The 24,558-nt window shown below is 46.8% G+C and overlaps 1 protein-coding gene across 4 annotated transcripts in view; it reads right to left on the bottom strand.

Moving 5' to 3' along the window:
* MAP9 (microtubule associated protein 9) overlaps positions 1–24,558 on the bottom strand; it is a 379,878-nt gene that overhangs the window by 103,344 nt on the left and 251,976 nt on the right. For all 4 annotated transcript variants that reach the window (XM_063920498.1, XM_063920497.1, XM_063920499.1 and 1 more), the window contains one exon: positions 5,166–5,392. In XM_063920498.1, the coding sequence (XP_063776568.1) occupies positions 5,166–5,392 (227 nt within the window). The remainder of the gene's footprint in view (positions 1–5,165; positions 5,393–24,558) is intronic.

Below are 24,558 nucleotides of genomic sequence, written 5' to 3'. Positions count from 1 at the left end.
CGGCCTATTTCATTACTCCTGAGATGCTCACTTGCAGCAACATGTGGCGGTGCAGTTCTGACTCTGTGCATCCATGGCAGGTGCAGTTTCTCTGACCAAGTATGCCGTGTGTGTGTGTGTGTGTGTGTGTGTGTGTGTGACCGATTCTGTTCTGCATCACATGCGCTTTGCGGACGTGATGTATTTGCAGACTTAAAACATCTGATAACAACACTGAGGCAAGAACACTGCGTGCGTCTCAGAATCAGACCCATAATGATGTGTGCAAATGAGAACATGCATCCTAGCTAGTAACAAGTCTGTTGTGCCATTCACAGACCGTGATGAAACTACCACCTGCATATGGAGAGCCCTGGCCTGGTTTTCTGATCGGGTTGGGCACGATATCCCGGCACACAGCATGCCGATGGTCAGAATACCTTCAGCGGAATCCAGAGGTTCAAAATCCCAATGAGTATTTTAACCCTAACCCACCTCTCCTGCAGCATAACCCTAACCGTCTCGTACCGCAGCCTAAGCCCAACCTTCCTGTCCCCCGCAGCCTAACCCCAACCTTTCCGTCCGCCGCAGCCTAACCCCAACCTTCCCGTCCCCCGCAGCCCCCTAATGCCTAACCCTAACTCCAATACTTACTATTGGAATCCATCTAGATTTTGAGCAATTGGATTTCGCTGCCGGGATTCTGACTGTCGGCATGCTGTGCACCGGGATCCCATTTTGATCATCTGTGAATGCCTGGACATGTGCATTACGGATTTCAGATTTAGAACTTAAAGCATCAACAGGGCTTCACTGCACATGTGCTAGTCTTTAACAAAAGGGCAGAGTGTGGACCCCAGGATGGATGGGTACCACTGAGGGATGCAGTCATGTGACCGGCGGCCGGGATCCCACCGGTCACTATACCGATGCCGGAATCCTGATTTCTGGTCAGCCCGACAGTCGGCTTGCCCACTAACAGGGACTATTTCCACTCGTGGGTGTCCACGACACCCATAGAGTGGGAATAGAACCAGCGGCGAGCGCAGCAAGCCCGCAAGGGGTTCCGTTGCGCTCACCCCCCTCGCCAGCATTCTGGATCCCGGGGTAGGTATGGTGACATCCGGGATCCCAAACGCCAGTCTCCCGATACCAACCCATCACTGCTCCTACCCCCCTCCTTCACATTTAGCTAAGTGACTCAGTGTTTAGATCAGCGGTCGCCAACCCGTCACTCGCGAGCGACAGGTAGCTCACCGCTGTAATCGGAGTAGCTCGCAGGTAGAATCCAGCCGCCATTACTAACATTATGCATGGGTAATCGGGGAGTGGGCGGCGTCTATGCGCAGCCTGGAGCTGGTGTACGCGACTGTACGTCACTGTGCGCAGCCAGGAGCGGGAGAGCTGGTGGCGCAGATACCTCCTCCATGCCCCTGAGTAGCCGCTTGTAGTGTGACGGAGCCCGCACCCCACGCCATCTGAACCGTGATAGAAGCATTTAGTGAGTCTTTAGTAGTTTAGTACCAGCAGTAATCTTAGTAAAGGCTTCTGTGTGTGGTGTGTGTGTAGTGCAGCAGCAGTCAGCACAATGCAGGTGTATTATGATGGAGCATAATGTGGCTGTACCACAACCTCATTATGCTCCAATATGCTCCATCAGTATACACCTGCATTGTGCTGATTATTGTAGCTATCACCACTCCTAGTTAGAGCCAAATAAACTGAACAGTCCAATATGGTCCATCAGTACTGTATATACATGCATTGGGCTGATTTTTGCAGCCATCACCACAACTATTTAGAGTCTAAACAGGTATGGCAATGGCTGCAATAATCAGCACAATGCAGGTGTATACTGATGGAGCATATTGGAGCATAATGTGACTGTACAGTTTGTTTTGGCACTGCTCGGGGGCATTATTTGTGGCTCTGGCATTGCTGGGGGGTATTATTTGTGTATCTGGCACTGCTCTGGGGCATTATTTGTGGTTCTGGCACTGCTGGGGGGTATTATTTGTGTATCTGGCACTGCTGGGGGGCATTATTTGTGTATCTGGCACTGCTGAGGGGTATTAATTGTGTATCTGGCACTGCTGGGGGGCATTATTTGTATCTGGAACTGCTGGGGGGGGCATTACTTGTGTATCTGGCACTATGCATTGGGGCATTACTGTTGCAAGGCCACACCCACTTTTGTGAGGCCGCACCCACTTTCACAGGCATGCGCGCTCATTGGGGGGAGGGGGTAGCTCTTCCAGAGGTTTTATTTTCCGAAAGTAGCTCACACCCCAATTAAGGTTGGAGACCACTGGATTAGATGCTATGGCCCTAACTTCAGATACACAAAAACAAGTCTAATAAAGCACAAAAACAAGACACAAAAACCTTGAGGACTATACAGAAGCACAATTTAATTAAGTACAGTTCAGGCCTGATGTACTACAAACTGATAATGGGCTAGAGTAAATGAAAGAATTCTTAATCATTAAAACCTGCAAAGTGAAATTAAACTACTCTTTAGTAGGACTATTCTCCAGCATTGTCTGAGACAATGCTGGTTACGTCACGCTGCTAAGAATCCCCAGCACAGAACAAGCTAGACACTGGCACACAACACGGATAAAAGCGTGTTTATTCTGAGTCTTACAATAGGATCGTCACAAAACAATAGGCATAAACTAAAGAAGCGGGTAGCAGTCCCGTGAAGCGCATAACAACATTTACACAGTTTATCACATGCTGCCAGATGACATAGACTTGTTTGTACTGATGCCATGCCACAAATCTTCAGTAAACTATTTATTTAGAAGAAGTGGTATTGACTATTCAATTGCTGGAACCTCCGCCATAAAGATTATTGTTTGCATTTGGTATGTGTGAGGGGCAGAGCAACACAATATAACACAACCCATTATGCATGAAATTGTAAATACACAAAACACTCCTTAACGAGACATCACAGAGGAAGGTAAAACACAATCACAAAAGAGACAAGATGATTTAAAGCAGCTACTATCATCCAGGTGACCTGTTCTACTAGAGTTCGGTCTGAATGACTGCCGGAAGGGATGCCGGTGGTCAAGATACGGACGCCGGCATCCCGATGTATGTAATGCCGTCAGGGTGGCTTTTACTAATCTAACCCGTCCCCTATCCCTTTCTTCCTGCAGCCTAACCCTAACCTTCCCCCCATAGTGCCTAAACCTAATCTTCCCCTGGTGGTGCCTAACACTAACACCCTCCCCCCCCCCGCCCCGTCCGCAGCCTAACCCTTTTTTCCTACACCTCGCAGCCTAACCCTAACATCCCATGAGCACCTAAACCTAATCCCCCCCGGCACTAATGAGAGCGATGTGGGTATACTTACAATGGTTGGGATACTGGCTGTCGGAGTTCTAGCATCGGTATCTTGACCCCGTCGGAATGCCACTGTTTGGAAAGGAGTGGCAGCCTATCTATTCAGTAGCTGCATTCACTGTGAAAGCCACTTCCTAGCTACTTGAACACTAATGCTGGGTACACACTAGACCAGTGATTACCAACTGCTGTGCCACCAGAGGTTCTCAAGTGTGCCGCACAGCCACCAGAGATGCCTGCTGCCCAGTTGTAGCAGACCTCACTAACAAGATCGGTCAGCGTTGGGCACTTCTGCAGCCCAGACCGTGACCAATGTCGATGTGGTGTGACTCATAGGTCACGCAAACGCGATATCGCCTTGCCGCCTGGAGTGCCCGCCCACCCACTGCTGATACATGCTGCCTCCATTATTTCTCAGTGCTCCTCACTGCTCCCACTATGCATGGTGGCATTACTATGGGAGGAAATGTGTGGTAGCATGGGGGCAATGTGTGGTAGCATTACTATGCGGGGCAATGTGTGTTGGCTTTACTATGGGGGGCAATGTGTGGTGGCATTACTATGCGGGGCAATGTGTGGTGGCATTACTATGCGTGGCAATGTGTGGTAGCATTACTATGCGGGGCAATGTGTGTTGGCATTACTATGGGGGGCAATGTGTGGTGGCATTACTATGCGGGGCAATGTGTGGTGGCATTACTATGCGGGGCAATGTGTGGTGGCATTACTATGCGGGGCAATGTGTGGTGTCATTACTATGGGGAACAGTGTGTGGTGGAATTACTATGAGGGGTAATGTGTGGTGGCATTAATATGGGGGGCAATGTGTGTGTATTTTTCCCCTTGGGGACCAATATATGTCTGTTTTATTTCCCCGTGTGTGTTTTGGCAATTTTCAAATCATGTTCGGTGTGTCGTGAATTGAAAAAGGTTGAAAATCACTGCACTAGACTATACGCTCCATGAGCAATAATGTCAGTGTTTCCCCTTGACACCCCAGGCAAACGAGGGAGTGCATACACACTGAACGATATCGCCAACGATATCGTTCAGTGACGTCATCCTGCCTCCACCGTGTACATGCTAGTCAAAACTGACCTGCATGTACACACGACAGAAGCCCATCGTCAACGATATTGTGCACACACACTGGACGATATTACAAACAATATCGCTTACAAGGGTGAAAATGAGTGATATTGTTTAAAATAATCGCCTAGTGTGTACCCAGCTTTAGGCTCCACTTAATGGGCTGCAACCAATGGTAGCTTTTCTTCTGTATCACTGAACAAAAGTCATGATGTGGTCTGCACATGCGGAGAGCAGTCTGCACATGTGGAGAGACAGCAAGATCCAGGTAAGAGAGTCTCATAGCTTTTTGCTGCTTGATGAATTGTCTCATTCTGTCATCCCCAAGGGGATGGTAGTAAGTGCCGGTAAATGTGTTAACACTTTGATACATGGCACAAAGTAGTGACAAAGACTCTTCACTGCTTCATAAATATAGCCCTTAGTACTGGATGTGCTATCACTCCAAAGGTGGAAATCCTAAATGTATGTGAATTCCATGAATAATATGACTACTATTGTAGATGGGTGACACTTGATATGCCGGCTGTCGGGATACCGGCGCTCAGCATACCGTAGTATACCCTTGTAGATACTTTATTAACTTAATAAGACATTTTGATGTCTACCTTTATTACCGCACCATAATAATGTGTGATGTGCTAGTTGTAGTATTTCTAAACCCTTTACATACTTTATGCGTGTGAAGCTAGTGGCATATGTGTTATACAATTAATGTATACTGAATATAACATCTTTACCTTTTGTTGCCTGTGGTTCTGGTTCAGCCTCCCATGATTACCCCAAAGATTGTGGTCACTAGAGGAGTGGCTTGCACGATTTTCCTCAGGGATTGGAACTTTGTCCTCCTGTTTCATAGACTTTTCTTTTACATCCATTAACATCATGTCTAAGACAGAAGCTGATTTCGTTCCATTACCATGTGACTCAGTGCTTCCTGGACCATCAACTTCTCCCATTTGTAGATCTGCAAAATATATACAAGTAACCAAAGCGGTCCACCTTCCCATTATCTGCTAGAGGACATTTGTTATACAGTACACTAGCTATAGCTGTAAATAAATGCCTTTTTCTCTTCATGCAGAACTAGGTTGATTAATAAAAACTTAGAGAGAGATAAAGTACCAACCACTCAGCTCCTGTCATTCACAGGATGTGTTTGAAAGATGACGAGCTGATTTGTTAGTACGTTAACTCTCTCCAAGCTGTGAATAATCCCCCCCCCCTCCCCCAGGTGTAATATGCAACTGCGTTCTAACTCGTTAAAAGAAAAATAAGCTCCAGTGTGAAATATTCCTACAGTACAGTATTACAATATAAAAGTGCTTGGTGTAAAAAACAAAACATTTCATGTACCCTTTTTACAGTAACCAGTTTTCATTCGGTGTGGTGGATAATTTTTTTGTCTGGCTCTTGCAAAGCAGCTGTATATAAAATATACAGTAAATGTTATTTCTACTTACCTATCGGCCGGTTGAGCGAACTTCCTGTCTAATACACCGTAAAGTGCTTTAATATGGGGATAGGGTCAATACTTTTTTTTTTTTGGAGAACTATTTTATCTTGCATTGGGAATGCTAATAAACATGTCCATAAAGAACGAATATTTAGTGCAATGACATAACCAGCAAGGCAATGAACCCAGTGGAGTTAAAATTCTGCATTTAACCATGCCTTTTATAATGCATAGTAAATGGATGTGAAAATTTAGCCATGCCCTTTATAAGGGATGGGTAAATTATCCCAGTGTCAGGATGCCAGCAGTCACATGGGCAGTCCCAACACCACAGGTGGTAAGTTATCTACCCCTCACACTTCTGGGATGGCGACTATGGCTAACCCTACAGGGGGGATGGGGAGTGGCGACGAATAACCCTCGGGGGGTAGCTGGCTAGGGTGTGGTTCATCAAATCGACAGTGTCTAGGTCGACAATGTTTAGGTCGACCACTATAGGTCGACAGTCACTAGGTCGACATGGATGGAAGGTCGACAGGGTTTCTAGGTCGACATGTGCTAGGTCGACAGGTCTAAAGGTCGATATGAGGATTTTTTTTTTTTTTTTTGGTGTCGTTCTCTTCGTAGAGTGACCGGGATCCCAAATTAGTGCACCGCGTCCCCTCGCATGGCTCGCCATGCTTTGGGCATGGTGCCTTCGCTCCGCTACCGCTTCGCTCGGCACACTTTACCGTTCCAATCGTAGTCCACGTGGATCGTTAAGTATGAAAAAATTTAAAAAAAGAAAAAAAATGTGAAAAACTCATGTCGACCTTTAGACCTGTCGACCTAGCACATGTCGACCTAGAAACCCTGTCGACCTTCCATCCATGCCGACCTAGTGACTGTCGACCTATAGTGGTCGACCTAAACATTGTCGACCTAGACACTGTCGATCTTCAGACCGGATCCCAGCTGGCTAATCACCCTCCTAATGCCTAACCATAACCCTCCCCAGTGGCTAAATGAAACCCACTCCACCGAATGTCGGCTGTCTGTGTTCCAGCAATGGTTTCCTCAGTGGTGTTGGAATTCCAGCATCTGTCACATACAGTAAGCACCGGCTTTCCCACCGCCAGGATGCTAAACACATCCCTTTTATAATACATAGTAAATGGATGTGAAAACTTTAAATCATTGTACTAAATGAGATCTACATACATTTAACTTCCCTTGTGCTGTGTTACTTCCATTTCAGTACATTTGATGACTGTTGACATATAGTTAGCAACTAATAAAAATTACATTAACAGTTAAAAAATGCATCTCAAATAACTGTACAGTATGTAGCCTATTAGTCACTTCATAAAAGTACTTTGTGAGGCAAAACAAGAGGAAACAGCTGGGCTCTTAGTATTCAAGGAGTGTATAAAAATGATGTGCCTCTGTTAGGGTTTAGCAGACTGCTAAGAGACAATAAAAGACCTCTAATTCAAAAAGATGAATGCACAATGTGCAAATGTGATCTTCACTCACTGGAGGAGGCAGTTCTTGCCCTTCATGTCTGTGTTTATGACATAAACAACAAGCAGCAGCAATGCTTTCTGCTTTTCAGAATCTTGTGGGTAACGGGGTTTATTTATTAAGATGCAAGTTTATATACCTCCCATCATCAGTGGTTATGGGAGCAGGACCTTGCACGCACTGAAGCCGCGCACAGTTACCAAAAAATGGTGTGGGGCGTTAGGGAAACGGGTTAGAATGTCTTGGCACCATGTTCCCGTCATTGCGGGGACCTGTCACTCTCCGAAATGTTGGGCTGACCCCGGCACTGTGAAAGGATGCCCAATCCTTACCAGCTGCTCTGCATAGCAAAGCAGTGGTGTGTGTGTTCACCTCAACTTCCTCCCCACTGCAGGACACTGTGGCCCATGGGTGGGACAGTCCTAGAAAAACGGGACTGTCCCGCTGAATGTGGGACATTTCGGAAGTATGGGTTTACAGAAGTGGAGATTTTGCTCTTAGAAACCAATCAGATTCTGTGTGTGTGACTGCGACTGTATTTGCATACAAAATGCCATGCTCAATTGTTTTCATGGAAAACACTGTAACATGACATTTCAGATGCAGATAGAGCTGTAATTACATACAGAATATAGGCATACTTTGCTTCCAAGGCGCATGTTTGCGGAGAGCATGCAGGTGATCACAACCATATCACCTGCATGCTCTCCTCCATTACTTCAAACTCAATGGGGGTAATTCCAAGTTGATCGCAGCAGGATTTTTTTTTAGCAGTTGGGCAAAACCATGTGCACTGCAGGGGAGGCAGACATAACATGTGCAGAGAGAGTTAGATTTGGGTGGGTTATTTTATTTCTGTGCAGGGTAAATACTGACTGCTTTATTTTTACACTGTAAATTAGATTGTAGATTGAACACACCACACCCAAATCTAACTCTCTCTGCACATGTTATATCTGCCTCCCCTGCAGTGCACATGGTTTTGCCCAACTGCTAAAAAAAATCCTGCTGCAATCAACTTGGAATTACCCCCAATGTCACTGAAGTCCTCCAATCCTCCACAACCCTGTAGAAATAAGAACAATTAATTTTCAATAACTTTCCACCTCTCTGCAACAACTGCTCTCACCTATTTCTGCTTTCACTTCTCCTGAGACGGCTGTATCACACCTGAACCAGACTCTAGAAATAGCCGTTGATGAAGTGGCTCCAGCTACCCATCACTCGTAGGCCTAAATGTCAACCTATAAATTAACAAAACACCTTCAAAAACTCTAATGTAAAGTTGAACGTCAGTGGCATACATCTCGTACACCAAGCGACTTTCTCACGTATAAGACTATCTGCCACTCCTATCGTAATACCCTGGACACTGCCAAACAAACATATTTCCAAATTGTCATCTCTACTCAAGCCTCTAACACCAAGCGACGCTTTAATACATTGAAATCACTTCTCAATCATCCCTCACCCAATCCACCAGCCACTATCAATGCGCAAGATCTTGCTTCCTGCTTCAATGGGTATCCAGACTCTGGGTTGACACCCATTAGGTCGACGCCCATTGGTCGACAGTGGCTAGGTCGACACGCCCATTAGATCGACATGAACAAGGTCGACAAGCAAAAAGGTTCACATGAGTTTTTCACTTTTTTTGGGGGGGACGGGACTCTTTCATACTTTACGATCCACGTGGACTACGATTGGGGACGGTAACCTGCGCCGAGTGCAGCGGTAGCGGAGCGAGGCATCTTGCCCGCAGCATGGCGAGCGAAGTGAAACATGCGAGGGGACGCGGTGCACTAATTGGGGTTCCCGGTCACTTGACGGAGAAAACTACACCAAAAAAACATAAAAAACTCATGTCTGCCTTTTTTCATGTCGACCATGTTCATGTTGACCTAATGACCGTGTCGACCAATGGATGTCGACCTAATGGGTGTCGACCCCGAGTCCCATACCCCTTCAATGACAAGATTGATAAGATCCAAGATGAAATGGTATGCTCTTCCTCAGTTAGTGACCAATTCCCTACCTGAACCCTCTGGTATTGCTCTTGATCCTGTACCCTCATAAATAAGTAAAGCTATGTCTTCTGTGCTCATCCCAACCTTAAGTAAAATGTGTAATCTCTCTCTACTGGTATCTTTTCTTCACTGTTCAAGCATGAAGTGATTACTCCTATTCTGAAAAAACAAATTCTGACCCAAACTCTCTCTCAAACTACTGTCACATCTCTCAGCTCCCATGCCCCACCAAGCTACTTGAGCAACTTGCCTACACTTGCCTCACACAGGGTGTCATTCCGAGTTGATCGCTCGCTGCAGTTTTTCGCAGCGCAGCGAAAAGGTTACTACTGCGCATGCGTATGCACCGCAATGCGCAGGTGCATCGTACGAGTACAAAGCGGATTGTTGCTGGGCGGTGGATTTAACGAACAATCCATTCGCACAGCCGATCGCAAGGAGATTGACAGAAAGAGGGCATTTGTGGGTGGCAACTGACCGTTTTCAGGGAGTGTTTGGAAAAACGCAGGCGTGTCCAAGTGTTTGCAGGGCAGGTGACTGACGTAAATTCCGGGACCAAAAAGATTGAAGTTATCGCAAGGGCTGAGTAAATCCAGAGCTACTCAGAAACTGCGAAAAACTTTTCGTCTCGCTCGGTTGCACACGCGTTCGCACACTTGCAAAGCGAAAATATACTCCACCGTGGGTGGCGACTATGCGTTTGCACGGCTGCTAAAAGTAGCTAGCGAACGATCAACTCGGAATGACCCCCAACACTTTCTTAACTTGCACAACTTATTGGACCTACTTCTGTCAGGCTTTTGGCCCTCATTCCGAGTTGTTCACTCGCTAGCTGCTTTTAGCAGCCGTGCAAACGCTAAGCCGCCGCCCTCTGGGAGTGTATCTTAGCTTAGCAGAAGTGCGAACGAAAGGTTTGCAGAGCGCCGGCTACAAAAATATTTTCGAGCAGTTTCAGAGTAGCTGCAGACCTACTTAGCGCTTGCGATCACTTCAGACTATTTAGTTCCTGTTTTGACGTCATGAACATGCCCTGCGTTCGGCCAGCCACGCCTGCGTTTCCCAAGGCACGCCTGCGTTTGTATCTGACACGCCTGCGTTTTTCGGCACACTCCCTGAAAACGGTCAGTTACCCCCCAGAAACGCCCCTTTCCTGTCACTCAGCGGCCAGCAGTGCGACAGAAAAGCTTTGCTAGACCTTGTGTGAAACGACTTCGGCTGTTGTGAAAGTACGTTGCGCATGCGCAATGCGCCGCATACGCATGTGCAGAAGTGCCGCTTTTTTGCCTAATCGCTGCGCTGCAAACAGGTAGCGAACAACTCGGAATGACCACCTTTATTCCCAATATTCCACAGAGACAGCACTGACCAAAGTAGTGAATGATCTGGTCAGTGCTAAGTTCAAAGGCCACTACTCACTTATTCTTCTTCTAGATCTTACACAAGCACAAGACACTGCAGAAACTCTAATCCATGCTCTCATTATCTCACACATTATTATAGCAATAGTCTTCTTACTGGTCTTACCAAAACGAGACTCTTACCACTACAATCCATTATGAATGCAGCTGCGAGGCTGATCTTCCTCGCTAGACGTTCAACGTCTGCGGATCCACTCTGTCAGTCCCTCCATTGGTTACCTGTATTCTACCTTATTCAATATAAAATACTTTTACTCACACACAAGGCCATTAACCAAATTACACCAATGTACATCTCTTCGCTTAGCTCAAAATATCTTCCAAACTGACTTCTTCGTTCTTCACAAGATCTACATCTCTCATCCACTCTCATTTGTCGCTCCCATTCACGATTGCAGGACTTTCTTCGAGCTGCACCCATTTTGTAGAATGCGCTCCCGCGCACAATTAGACTTTCTTCTAGTCTCCAAATCTTCAAGTGTTCCCTGAAAACTCACCTCTTCAGGCAAGTTTATCAAAATCTGGAAACCTCCCACATAACCATCATAAACTTTCCTATCTAATAACATATATCCTCACTTGTTCTCTTTCTTAACTTTGCCATACTCCTGAGCCCAGGCCAGCATTGCTGTGTGACCATATCATACAGCCCACCAAGAACCTTTGCAATCTGGTGGACCACTATGCAATAGATAACACCTATCCTTATGTATCAATGCCTACTTCTCTATATATTCTAAGCTTATGAGCAGGGTCTTCCTACCTGTCTGTTTTTACTCAGTTTTCCTTTATCACTGTTGTTATTTCCAATTGTATAGCGCAGCAGAATTTGCTGTGCTATATAAGAAATAATAAGAATTTACTTACTGATAATTCTATTTCTCGTAGTCCGTAGTGGATGCTGGGGACTCCGTCAGGACCATGGGGTTTAGCGGCTCCGCAGGAGACAGGGCACAATAATAAAAGCTTTAGGATCAGGTGGTGTGCACTGGCTCCTCCCCCTATGACCCTCCTCCAAGCCTCAGTTAGGATACTGTGCCCGGACGAGCGTGCATAATAAGGAAGGATATTGAATCCCGGGTAAGACTCATACCAGCCACACCAATCACACCGTACAACCTGTGATCTGAACCCAGTTAACAGTATGATAACAACGAAGGAGCCTCTGAAAAGATGGCTCACAACAAGAATAACCCGATTTTTGTAACAATAACTATGTACAAGTATTGCAGACAATCTGCACTTGGGATGGGCGCCCAGCTTCCACTATGGACTACGAGAAATAGAATTATCGGTAAGTAAATTCTTATTTTCTCTAACGTCCTAAGTGGATGCTGGGGACTCCGTCAGGACCATGGGGATTATACCAAAGCTCCCAAACGGGCGGGAGAGTGCGGATGACTCTGCAGCACCGAATGAGAGAACTCCAGGTCCTCCTCAGTCAGGGTGTGCCCCTGACCAAGTAGCAGCTCGGCAAAGTTGTAAAGCCGAGACCCCTCGGGCAGCCGCCCAAGATGAGCCCACTTCCTTGTGGAATGGGCTTTTACTGATTTTGGCTGTGGCAAGCCTGCCACAGAATGTGCAAGCTGAATTGTACTACAAATCCAGCGAGCAATCGTCTGCTTAGAAGCAGGAACACCCATCTTGTTGGGTGCATACAGGCTAAACAGCGAGTCAGATTTTCTGACTCCAGTCGTCCTGGAAACATATATTTTCAGGGCCCTGACAACGTCAAGTAACTTGGAGTCCTCCAAGTCCCTAGTAGCCGCAGGTACCACAATAGGTTGGTTCATGTGAAAAACAGAAAACACCTTAAGGAGAAATTGAGGACGAGTCCTCAATTCTGCCCTGTCAGAATAAAAAATTAAGTAAGGGCTTTTATATGATAAAGCCGCCCATTCTGACACACGCCTGGCTGAAGCCAGGGCTAATAGAATCTTCACCTTCCATGTGAAATATTTTAATTCCACAGTGGTGAGTGGATCCAACCAATGTGACTTTAGGAAACTCAAAACAACATTGAGATCCCAAGGTGCCACTGGGGGCACAAAAGGAGGCTGTATATGCAGTACCCCTTTTACAAACGTCTGAACTTCAGGCACTGAAGCCAGTTCTTTCTGGAAGAAATTCGACAGGGTCGAAATTTGAACCTTAATGGACCCTAATTTTAGGCCCATAGACAGTCCTGTTTTCAGGAAATGTAGGAAACGACCCAGTTGGAATTCCTCTGTAGGGACCTTCTTGGCCTCACACCACGCAACATATTTTCGCCCAATGCGGTGAAAATGTTTTGCGATTACATCCTTCCTGGCTTCGACCAGGGTAGGGATGACTTCATCTGGAATGCCCTTTCAGGATCCGGCGTTCAACTGCCATGCCGTCAAATGCAGCCGCGGTAAGTCTTGGAACAGACAAGGCCCCTGCTGGAGCAGGTCCTCTCTTAAAGGTAGAGGCCACGGTTCTTCCGTGAGCATCTCTTGAAGTTCCGGGTACCAAGTCCTTCTTGACCCATCCGGAACCACGAGTATCGTTCTTACTCATCTCCTTCTTATGATTCTCAGTACTTTTGGTATGAGATGCATAGGAGGGAACACATACCCTGACTGGTACACCCACAGTGTTACCAGAGCGTCCACCGCTATTGCCTGAGGGTCCCTTGACCTGGCGCAATATCTGTCTAGTTTTTTGTTCAGGCGGGACGCCATCATGTCCATCTTTGGTTTTTCCCAACGGTTTACAATCATGTGGAAGACTTCCCGCTGAAGTCCCCACTCTCCCGGGTGGAGGTTATGCCTGCTGAGGAAGTCTGCTTCCCAGTTTTCCACTCCCGGAATTAACACTGCTGAGAGTGTTATCACATGATTTTTCGCCCAGCGAAGAATCCTTGCAGTTTCTGCCATTTCCCTCCTGCTTCATGTGCCGCCCTGTCTGTTTACGTGGGCGACTGCCGTGATGTTGTCCCACTGGATCAATACCGGCTGACCTTGAAGCAGAGGTCTTGCTAAGCTTAGAGCCTTGTAAATTGCCCTTAGCTCCAGTATATTTATGTGGAGAGAAGTCTCCAGACTTGATCACACTCCCTGGAAATTTTTTCCTTGTGTGACTGCTCCCCAGCCACTCAGGCTGGCATCTGTGGTCACCAGGACCCAGTCCTGAATGTCGAATCTGCGGCCCTTTCATAGATGAGCACTCTGCAGCCACCGCAGAAGAAAACACCCTTGTCCTTGGAGACAGGGTTATCCGCTGATGCATCTGAAGATGCGATCCGGACCATTTTCCCAGCAGATTCCACTGAAAGGTTCTTGCGTGAAATCTACCGAATGGGATCGCTTTGTAAGAAACCACCATTTTTCACAGGACCCTTGTGCAATGATGCACTGATACTTTTCCTGGTTTTAGGAGGTTCCTGACTAGCTCGGATAACTCCCTGGCCTTCTTCTCCGGGAGAAAACATCCTTTTCTGGACTGTGTCCAGAATCATTCCTAGGAACATTAGACGTGTCGTCGGAAAAAGCTGCGATTTTGGAATATTTAGAAACCACTCGTGCTGTCGTAGAACTACTTGAGATAGTGCTACTCCGACCGCCAACTGTTCTCTGGACCTTGCCCTTATCAGGAAAGCGTCCATATTTCTTTTAGGAAGAATCATCATTTCGGCCATTACCATGGTAAAGACCTGGGGTGCCGTGGACAATCCAAACGGCAGCGTCTGAACTGATAGTGACAGTTCTGTACCACGAACCTGAGATACCCTTGGTGAGAAGGGCAAAATTTGGACATGTAGGTAAGCGTCCCTGATATCCAGTGACACCATATCGTCCTGGTTCGCTATCACTGCTCTGAGTGACTCCATCTTGATTTGAACCCTTGTATGTAATTGTTCAAATCTTTTAGATCTCACCGAGCCGTTTGGCTTCAGTACCACAATATAGTGTGGAATAATACCCCTTCCCTTGTTGTAGGAGGGGTACTTTGATTATCACCTGCTGGGAATACAGCCTGTGAATTTTTTCCCAATACTGCCTCCCTGTCGGAGGGAGACGTTGGTAAAGCAGACTTCAGGAACTTGTGAGGGGAAGACGTCTCGAATTTCCAATGTACACCTGGGATACTACGTGTAGGATCCAGGAGTCCACTTGCAAGTGAGCCCACTGCGTGCTGAAACTCTTGAGATGACCCCCCACCGCACCTGAGTCCGCTTGTATGGCCCCAGCGTCATGCTGCGGACTTGGCAGAAGCTGTGGTTTTTACAAGCCCCTGACGGTGTCTGAGACGCCTGGACAGGTACTAATTTATTTGCCGGCCGTCTCATGTCGTCAACCGACCTTGCATCGTGTTGACATTATCACGTAATTCCTAAATAAGCCATCCATTCCGGTGTCGACTCCCTAGAGAGTGACATCACCAATACAGGCAATTTGCTCCGCCTCCTCACCAACATCGTCCTCCTACATGTCGACACACACGTACCGACACACAGCACACACACAGGGAATGCTCTGATAGAGGACAGGACCCCACTAGCCCTTTGGGGAGACAGAGGGAGAGTTTGCCAGCACACACCAAAAACGCTATAATTATACAGGGACAACCCCTTATACAAGTGTTTTCCCTTATAGCATTTTCACATATGTAATCATATCGCCAAATAAGTGCCCCCCCTCTCTGTTTTAACCCTGTTTCTGTAGTGCAGTGCAGGGGAGAGCCTGGGAGCCTTCCTCACAGCAGAGCTGAGCAGGAAAATGGCGCCGTGTGCTGAGGAGAATAGGCCCCGCCCCCTAAAACGGCGGGCTCTTCTCCCGGAGTTTGTGAGATCTGGCAGGGGTTAAATACATCCATATAGCCTCAAGGGCTATATGTGATGTATTTTAGCCATAAAAAAGGTATAATACATTGCTGCCCGGGGCGCCCCCCCCAGCGCCCTGCACCCTCAGTGACCGCTGGTATGAAGTGTGCTGACAACAATGGCGCACAGCTGCAGTGCTGTGCGCTACCTTATGAAGACTGAAAGTCTTCTGCCGCCTGTTTCTGGACCTCTGGACCTCTTCAACTTCGGCATCTGCAAGGGGGGTCGGCGGCACAACTCCGGGACGAACCCCAGGGTGAGACCTGTGTTCCGACTCCCTCTGGAGCTAATGGTGTCCAGTAGCCTAAGAAGCAAATCCATCCTGCACGCAGGTGAGTTTACTTCTCTCCCCTAAGTCCCTCGTAGCAGTGAGCCTGTTGCCAGCAGGACTCAATGAAAATAAAAAACCTAACTTAAACTTTTATTCTAAGCAGCTCAGGAGAGCCACCTAGATTGCACCCTTCTTGGCCGGGCACAAGAATCTAACTGAGGCTTGGAGGAGGGTCATAGGGGGAGGAGCCAGTGCACACCACCTGATCCTAAAGCTTTTATTATTGTGCCCTGTCTCCTGCGGAGCCGCTAAACCCCATGGTCCTGACGGAGTCCCCAGCATCCACTTAGGACGTTAGAGAAAGTTAATAAAATAAATTAATGATAAGGCATGCTGAGACTTGTAGTTCCTTAAAGCTGGAGAATCAGAGGTTGCTTATCAATACTGTGTGTATTTGCTATACAGTTGACCAACCTATCAACTGCTAGGTGAGAATCCTGTTCTATGTTTGATTACAGAGGTAACAAAGGGCCTGACTGAGAGATGTACACTAATGCATTCGCAGCTGCGATCACGTACACAGCTACTGTACTGTGCGAAAATATACTACTGCTGCTGCCTGGAAATGTAGTGAGATGTCTACTGGCTGCTTTGCAGATCCAAGCAACTGTATACACATACACAGACTGGTCCCAGATCCTTCAGTAACCGACTCAGTGAGTAACCCTACGATTGTGCAGAATGGGCGCGAGATTATGAGATGCTGGCGACATGTTTTCTGCATGCGGGATTGCAGTTGTGTGCTGAAACACGCCCCTTAAACTGTTGCAACACCTGCATTTTTGCTGCCACTTCCCATTACCGTCTCCAAACGGTCCCTGACTGTCCCTGAAATACTCAATGCGAGCAACATCACAAAGGTACCTTGACACGTGCATCAGTGCGACCTAGACGCATATGGAGATCCCCAGTAACTGCTCAACTGCAAAATCATTGATATAGAGTACAGTACATCTCTGAATCAGGCCAAAAGCACAAAGAGAATGTTGAAAGTAAAAAAGGGTTTACGCTAATTTGTTTCAGTGGCTTGCTGACAGGGAATCAGTATGTAATACCGATGGCTGGGATACCGGCCTTCAGTATACCAACAGCGGCATCCCGGCCATCAGGATGCCGGGAGAGTGGCGAGCGCTAGTAAGCCCATTGTGGCTCGCTGTGCTCACCACATTGCGGGCACGGTGGTGCTATGACACCCATAGAGGGAGAAAAGCCTGTGGCGCAGGTATTCCGACGCTGGCATTGTACCGTTGTACGGGATCCCAGCATCGGCATTGTGATTGGCACTGCAGCGTCCTAATTATATATTGGGGCATGTGTGCCATAATTATGTGTTGGGCACAGATCTGTAACATAATTATGCATTTAGGGCACTTTTTTTAAGGCATATCATGATTTGGAAACAAGTATATTAGCCCATTTGCTGAGTTCATACCCAGATTAAAGGGGGGATCCCAGCATCGGCATTGTGATTGGCACTGCAGTGTCCTAATTATATATAGCCTCTAAGAGGTCAGGAAAATCCACTTGGGTCAGGGATTCCCCATCAGAAGCATCTGCATCAGTGTCAGTGCGCCATCTTCATCAGATGAAGTATCTGTAACATGTGTGGATTGTGAGGACGTAATGGCCCGCTAAGATGACACCTTGATCTTAGGCGGGCAAGGGTTAGGATTTTGCTTAGCCAAAGACTGACTTAATTGGTGTAACTGAGAGGACAGAGTATCTGCCCATGGCGGATTAACAGCAGGGACAATATATACGTTATGGTAAGAACTTACAGTTGATAACGGTATTTCTTCTATGTCCACAGGTTCCACAGGATAACAATGGGATATGATGGAGCAATAGCGGATTGGCACCAAACGATCACAAGCTTTCAGTCCTCCCAGGATGCAACGGGCCCATCCATATATCCCCGCCCACTAGCTCAGGCAAATCAGTTGGATTCCAAAGCATTTAGGCAGGAGCATTATGTAGAACTCTATTCAGGCGAGAAGAACACACATGCACACCCTTCCATGCAAGAGGGAAGAGTTTAGTGAGTATAAAGATCCTCAAATCAGGTGCGTCAGGGTGGGATCCCTGTGGACGTAGGAGAAATACTGTTATCAACAGTAAGTTCTTACCATAACGTATATTTCTCCGGCATGGTCCACAGGTTATCCACAGGATAACAATAGGATTTCCCAAAGTAATTTTTAGTGGTGGGCACGCTCCTGATTGGACAGGAGAACCGAACACCCGAATTCAGCGTCATGAGAGGCAAAAGTATCCAAGGCATAATGTCTAATGAATGTGTTAATAGAAGACCAAGTGGCTGTCTTACATATCTGTTCTGCTGAAGCACCATGTTGTGCTGCCCATGAAGGATCTACCTTACGTGTAGAGTGAGCAGAGACATTAGCCGGAACAGGGAGATCAGCTTGAGAATATGCTTCTGAGATCGTCATTCAAAGCCATCTTGCTAGCGTCTGTTTAGTAGTAGGCCATCCCCTCTTGTGAAATCCGTAGAGAATGAAGAGAGAATCTGTCTTTCTGATGGCACTGGTAGGATCCACGTAGATCCTTAATGCCCGGACTACGTCCAGCGACGCATCTCCTGCAGAAAGTCCCGATACCTGAAAAGCTGGGACTACAATTTCTTTGTTAAGGTGAAATTTAGATACCACCTTAGGAAGATAACCAGACTTAGTTCTGAGAACTGCTTTAGCTGGATAAAAAATCAGAAAAGGAGATTTACCTAAATCTGACACTCTTCTAGCTGATGCCATAGTCAGTAGAAAGAGAACTTTAGCTGTCAACCATTTACGAAACACTTTATATCCACTTTATTAAGTGGTTCAAATGGAGCAACTTGAAGGGCTTTGAGGACTAGACTTAGGTCCCAAGGCACTGCAGGAGGAACAAAAGGTGGTTGAATGCGCAGCATTCCTTGGAAAAAAGTATGCACATTCTGTAAATTGGCAATTTTCTTTTGAAACCATACAGTCAATGTTGATACTTGCACTCTCAAGGAAGCCACCTTCAAACTCTTATCCATGCCTGCCTGAAGGAAATCTAAGACCCTGGATACTCTAAAGATTTTGGGTCCATACTTCTTTCACTGCACCAATGAATATATAGGCTTGCCATGTTCAGTGATAAATACGTGATGAGGAGGGTTTCCTTGCTCTGAGCATTGTTTGAATTACCTGTTGTGAGAATCCTCTTGACTTCAGGATAGAGGTTTCAATAGCCATGCCGTCAAAGACAGTCGATCCAGATGCCTGTGATAACAAGGACCCTGCATTAGTAGATCTGGACGTTGAGGGAGCAGAATTGGAGCATCCATCGACATCCTCTGCAGATCTATGTACCAATGCCTTCTGGGCCAAGCCGGAGCTATTTGAATCACGGCACCCTTTGCTTGTTTTATTTTCCTCACCACCCTGGGTAGCAGAATGATCAGAGAAAACAGATATGCCAGATGAAAGTCCCATTTCACTGACAGTGCGTCCACAAGGATCGCTCCGGGATCCTTTGTTCTTGACCCGTATGCTGGTACTTTGCTGTTCAGATGGGACGCCATGAGATCTATCTCTGGCAAACACCACCTGTCTACCAGAGTCTGAAATACTTCCGGGTGTAGAGCCCATTCGCTTGCTTGAATGGCATGTCGACTGAGAAAATCCGCTTCCCAGTTTAGGACTCCCGGAACGAACACTGCGGGCAATGCCGGAAGATGGAGTTCTGCCCAGTTTAGTATGTGACTTACCTCCTTCATTGCGTTTTGGCTGCGAGTTCCTCCCTGATGGTAGAGGTACGCTACTGCCGTTGCAGAGTGTCCTTGGCCTGAATCAGTGCCATGAATATGGCCCGAAGTTCCAACAGGTTTATTGGCAGGCAACTTTCTTCTTTGGTCCATTGTCCCTGGAACCATAATTTTCCGGACACCGCTCTCCAGCCCTGAAGACTGGCATCTGTTTCAGGATCTCCCAATTTGATATCGAAAAGGGTCTCCCCTTGTCTAGATGGGAAGTCTGCAGCCACCAGGATAATGACCTTTTTATAGAAAAAGGAAGAACACTCTGCGTTATTAAAAATCTTTCAAGACTCCAAATAAAGTGAATTCACATGTATACATAGAAAACACCCTTTTATTCCAGATTAAATTAATCACATAGATAGAATTATATATTCTCACCACATAAAATTTAATAAAAAAAACTATCATACGAATATACAGATTAATAAATCTAATTAACGCCTATTTTCAGTAGACGGCTTTCTGTATGCACATAAAATCATATGGAAATATGGATCAGCTCTCATGCATAGACAATGTCCACAATATGTGAAGCAGGGGATATAGTTGTTATTTGGTATACTAAAAGTATCCTCAGATTGTCCGCTCACTGTTTGTAGAGAGACCAAATACTCAGATATAGTGATCACCGCTTGTTGTTACAAAGTCTCAAACAACTCCTTGTATCATTAGACTAACCGCTCGTTGTTACAAAGTCTCAAGCGATTCCTTTGTGTAGATAATATTAACATTTCCTGATTGCCTAATCAGGCTGACTATGTGATAAAAAGTCTCACCCTCCGTCTTAGTTCATAGACGGATTCAGCTGGAGAAGTACTGCGCTGCCGGTCAGGTGCGGCTGGGAGGCTCCGGACGTCTCCGGCCCCCCGCGTGTATGATGCTGCTGCAGTCCCAAATCAAGCCGCTGATGGAGTACCACTCTTCTGTCTGTGACATAATTTAATGATGTTGACGGTAAAGGCAATATAGATTTTCGCACTAATCGAATGACGTGCGTATCTACCTTAGGAGGCACCTCTCTTTTTAAACAGTCCTCAGTTGGAAAAGGGTAATAGGAATCCCATTTTTTGGGAATTCTGTATTTTTTATTGGGTGTAGCCCAAGCCTCCATGATTTCCGTCAGCTGATCTGACCCTGGAAACTCGTCCCTAACTGTTTTGGGACGTTTAAACACAGGTGCCTTAGTTTTTAACATTGGCTCTGCTGAATCCTCTAAGGACAGAATAGCCTTCATTGCTCCAATTAGTTCAGCTATATCCTCTGAGCTGATACCTTCTACCTGTTCATCATATGCTGAAGCAGATTATATAGAGCTATCATCATCTGATGCATCATCTTGTGTAGTCTGTGAATTTGATGATATATTTACACTCGGTTTATCAGCTTGTTTCCTTGAAGAAGCTGTTGAGGATATTCCGTAAGAAGGGAGCTGCATGTATGGGTTAATAGTGTACCCTACTCCTGAGATTGAAGCTGTAGGGACTACCCGTTCAGCTATACTGGACAAGGTCTGTGCAAACATAGCCCAAGGTGGATCTACCTGCTGTTGAACAGGGATTTGCCTTGCAATCTGCTGAAACGCAAAACAATTTGTACATAAACTATCATGTGCCAGATCCTGAGAGGATAATCTCACTTTGCAGGATAAACATGTTATGAGTGCCTTTGCTGCTCTTAGACATGGTAAATAATCAGCTTTCACAGTGTACTACACAATGGCCCTCATTCCGAGTTGTTCGCTCGCAAGGCGATTTTAGCAGAGTTACACACGCTAAGCCGCCGCCTACTGGGAGTGAATCTTAGCTTCTTAAAATTGCGAACGATGTATTCGCAATATTGCGATTACAAACTACTTAGCAGTTTCAGAGTAGCTTCAGACTTACTCGGCATCTGCGATCAGTCCACTGCTTGTCGTTCCTGGTTTGACATCATAAACACACCCAGCGTTCGCACAGACACTCCCCCGTTTCTCCAGCCACTCCCGCGTTTTTTCCGGAAACGGTAGCGTTTTTATCCACACGCCCATAAAACGCCGTGTTTCCGCCCAGTAACACCCATTTCCTGTCAATCACACTACGATCGCCGGAGCGAAGAAAAAGCCGTGAGTAAAAAAAATAAGAATTTACTTACCGATAATTCTATTTCTCGGAGTCCGTAGTGGATGCTGGGGTTCCTGAAAGGACCATGGGGAATAGCGGCTCCGCAGGAGACAGGGCACAAAAAGTAAAGCTTTACGATCAGGTGGTGTGTACTGGCTCCTCCCCCTATGACCCTCCTCCAAGCCTCAGTTAGGATACTGTGCCCGGACGAGCGTACACAATAAGGAAGGATTTATGAATCCCGGGTAAGACTCATACCAGCCACACCAATCACACCGTACAACCTGTGATCTAAACCCAGTTAACAGTATGATAACAGAGGAGCCTCTGAAAGATGGCTCCCTACAACAATAACCCGATTTAGGTAACAATAACTATGTACAATTATTGCAGATAATCCGCACTTGGGATGGGCGCCCAGCATCCACTACGGACTCCGAGAAATAGAATTATCGGTAAGCAAATTCTTATTTTCTCTATCGTCCTAGTGGATGCTGGGGTTCCTGAAAGGACCATGGGGATTATACCAAAGCTCCCAAACGGGCGGGAGAGTGCGGATGACTCTGCAGCACCGAATGAGAGAACTCCAGGTCCTCCTTAGCCAGGGTATCAAATTTGTAGAATTTTACAAACGTGTTCTCCCCCGACCACGTAGCCGCTCGGCAGAGTTGTAATGCCGAGACCCCTCGGGCAGCCGCCCAAGAAGAACCCACCTTCCTTGTGGAGTGGGCTTTTACCGATTTTGGCTGTGGCAGGCCTGCCACAGAATGTGCAAGCTGAATCGTACTACAAATCCAGCGAGCAATAGTCTGCTTAGACGCAGCAGCGCCCAACTTGTTGGGAGCATATAGTATAAACAGTGAGTCAGATTTCCTGACTCCAGCTGTCCTTGAAATGTATATTTTTAAAGCTCTGACAACGTCCAACAACTTGGAGTCCTCCAAGTCGCTTGTAGCCGCAGGCACTACAATAGGCTGGTTCAGATGAAATGCTGACACCACCTTAGGGAGAAAATGTGGACGAGTCCGCAGTTCTGCCCTGTCCGAATGGAAAATCAGATATGGGCTTTTGTAAGATAAAGCTGCCAGTTCTGACACTCTCCTGGCCGAAGCCAGGGCTAGTAGCATGGTCACTTTCCATGTGAGATATTTCAAATCCACATTTTTTAGTGGTTCAAACCAATGAGATTTGAGAAAGTCCAAAACAACATTGAGATCCCACGGTGCCACTGGAGGCACCACAGGGGGCTGTATATGCAGTACTCCCTTAACAAAGGTCTGGACTTCAGGAACTGAAGCCAATTCTTTCTGGAAGAAAATCGACAGGGCCGAAATTTGAACCTTAATAGATCCCAATTTGAGACCCATAGACAATCCTGATTGCAGGAAATGTAGGAATCGACCCAGTTGAAATTCCTCCGTCGGAGCACTCCGATCCTCGCACCACGCAACATATTTTCGCCAAATGCGGTGATAATGTTGCGCGGTTACTTCCTTCCTTGCTTTAATCAAGGTAGGAATGACTTCTTCCGGCATGCCTTTTTCCTTTAGGATCCGGCGTTCAACCGCCATGCCGTCAAACGCAGCCGCGGTAAGTCTTGAAACAGACAGGGACCCTGCTGAAGCAAGTCCCTTCTCAGAGGTAGAGGCCACGGATCCTCCGTGATCATCTCTTGAAGTTCCGGGTACCAAGTCCTTCTTGGCCAATCCGGAACCACTAGTATCGTTCTTACGCCTCTTTGCCGTATAATTCTCAATACTTTTGGTATGAGAGGCAGAGGAGGAAACACATACACCGACTGGTACACCCAAGGCGTTACCAGCGCGTCCACAGCTATTGCCTGCGGGTCTCTTGACCTGGCGCAATACCTGTCCAGTTTTTTGTTGAGGCGAGACGCCATCATGTCCACCATTGGTCTTTCCCAACGGGTTACAAGCATGTGGAAAACTTCTGGATGAAGTCCCCACTCTCCCGGGTGAAGGTCGTGTCTGCTGAGGAAGTCTGCTTCCCAGTTGTCCACTCCCGGGATGAACACTGCTGACAGTGCTATCACATGATTCTCTGCCCAGCGAAGAATCCTTGCAGCTTCTGCCATTGCACTCCTGCTTCTTGTGCCGCCCTGTCTGTTTACATGGGCGACTGCCGTGATGTTGTCCGACTGGATCAACACCGGTTTTCCTTGAAGCAGAGGTTCTGCCTGGCTTAGAGCATTGTAGATTGCTCTTAGTTCCAGAATGTTTATGTGAAGAGACGTTTCCAGGCTCGACCACACGCCCTGGAAGTTTCTTCCTTGTGTGACTGCTCCCCAGCCTCTCAGGCTGGCGTCCGTGGTCACCAGGATCCAATCCTGTATGCCGAATCTGTGGCCCTCCAATAGATGAGCACTCTGCAACCACCACAGAAGAGATACCCTTGTCCTTGGAGACAGGGTTATCCGCTGGTGCATCTGAAGATGCGACCCTGACCATTTGTCCAGCAGATCCCTCTGGAAAATTCTTGCGTGGAATCTGCCGAATGGAATTGCTTCGTAAGAAGCCACCATTTTTCCCAGGACTCTTGTGCATTGATGTACAGACACCTTTCCTGGTTTTAGGAGGTTCCTGACAAGTTCGGATAACTCCTTGGCTTTTTCCTCCGGGAGAAAAACC

The sequence above is a fragment of the Pseudophryne corroboree genome, chromosome 1 (assembly GCF_028390025.1).
Source record: "Pseudophryne corroboree isolate aPseCor3 chromosome 1, aPseCor3.hap2, whole genome shotgun sequence".
NCBI lineage: Eukaryota > Metazoa > Chordata > Amphibia > Anura > Myobatrachidae > Pseudophryne > Pseudophryne corroboree.
This window is presented reverse-complemented; position numbering and strand designations above follow the sequence as displayed.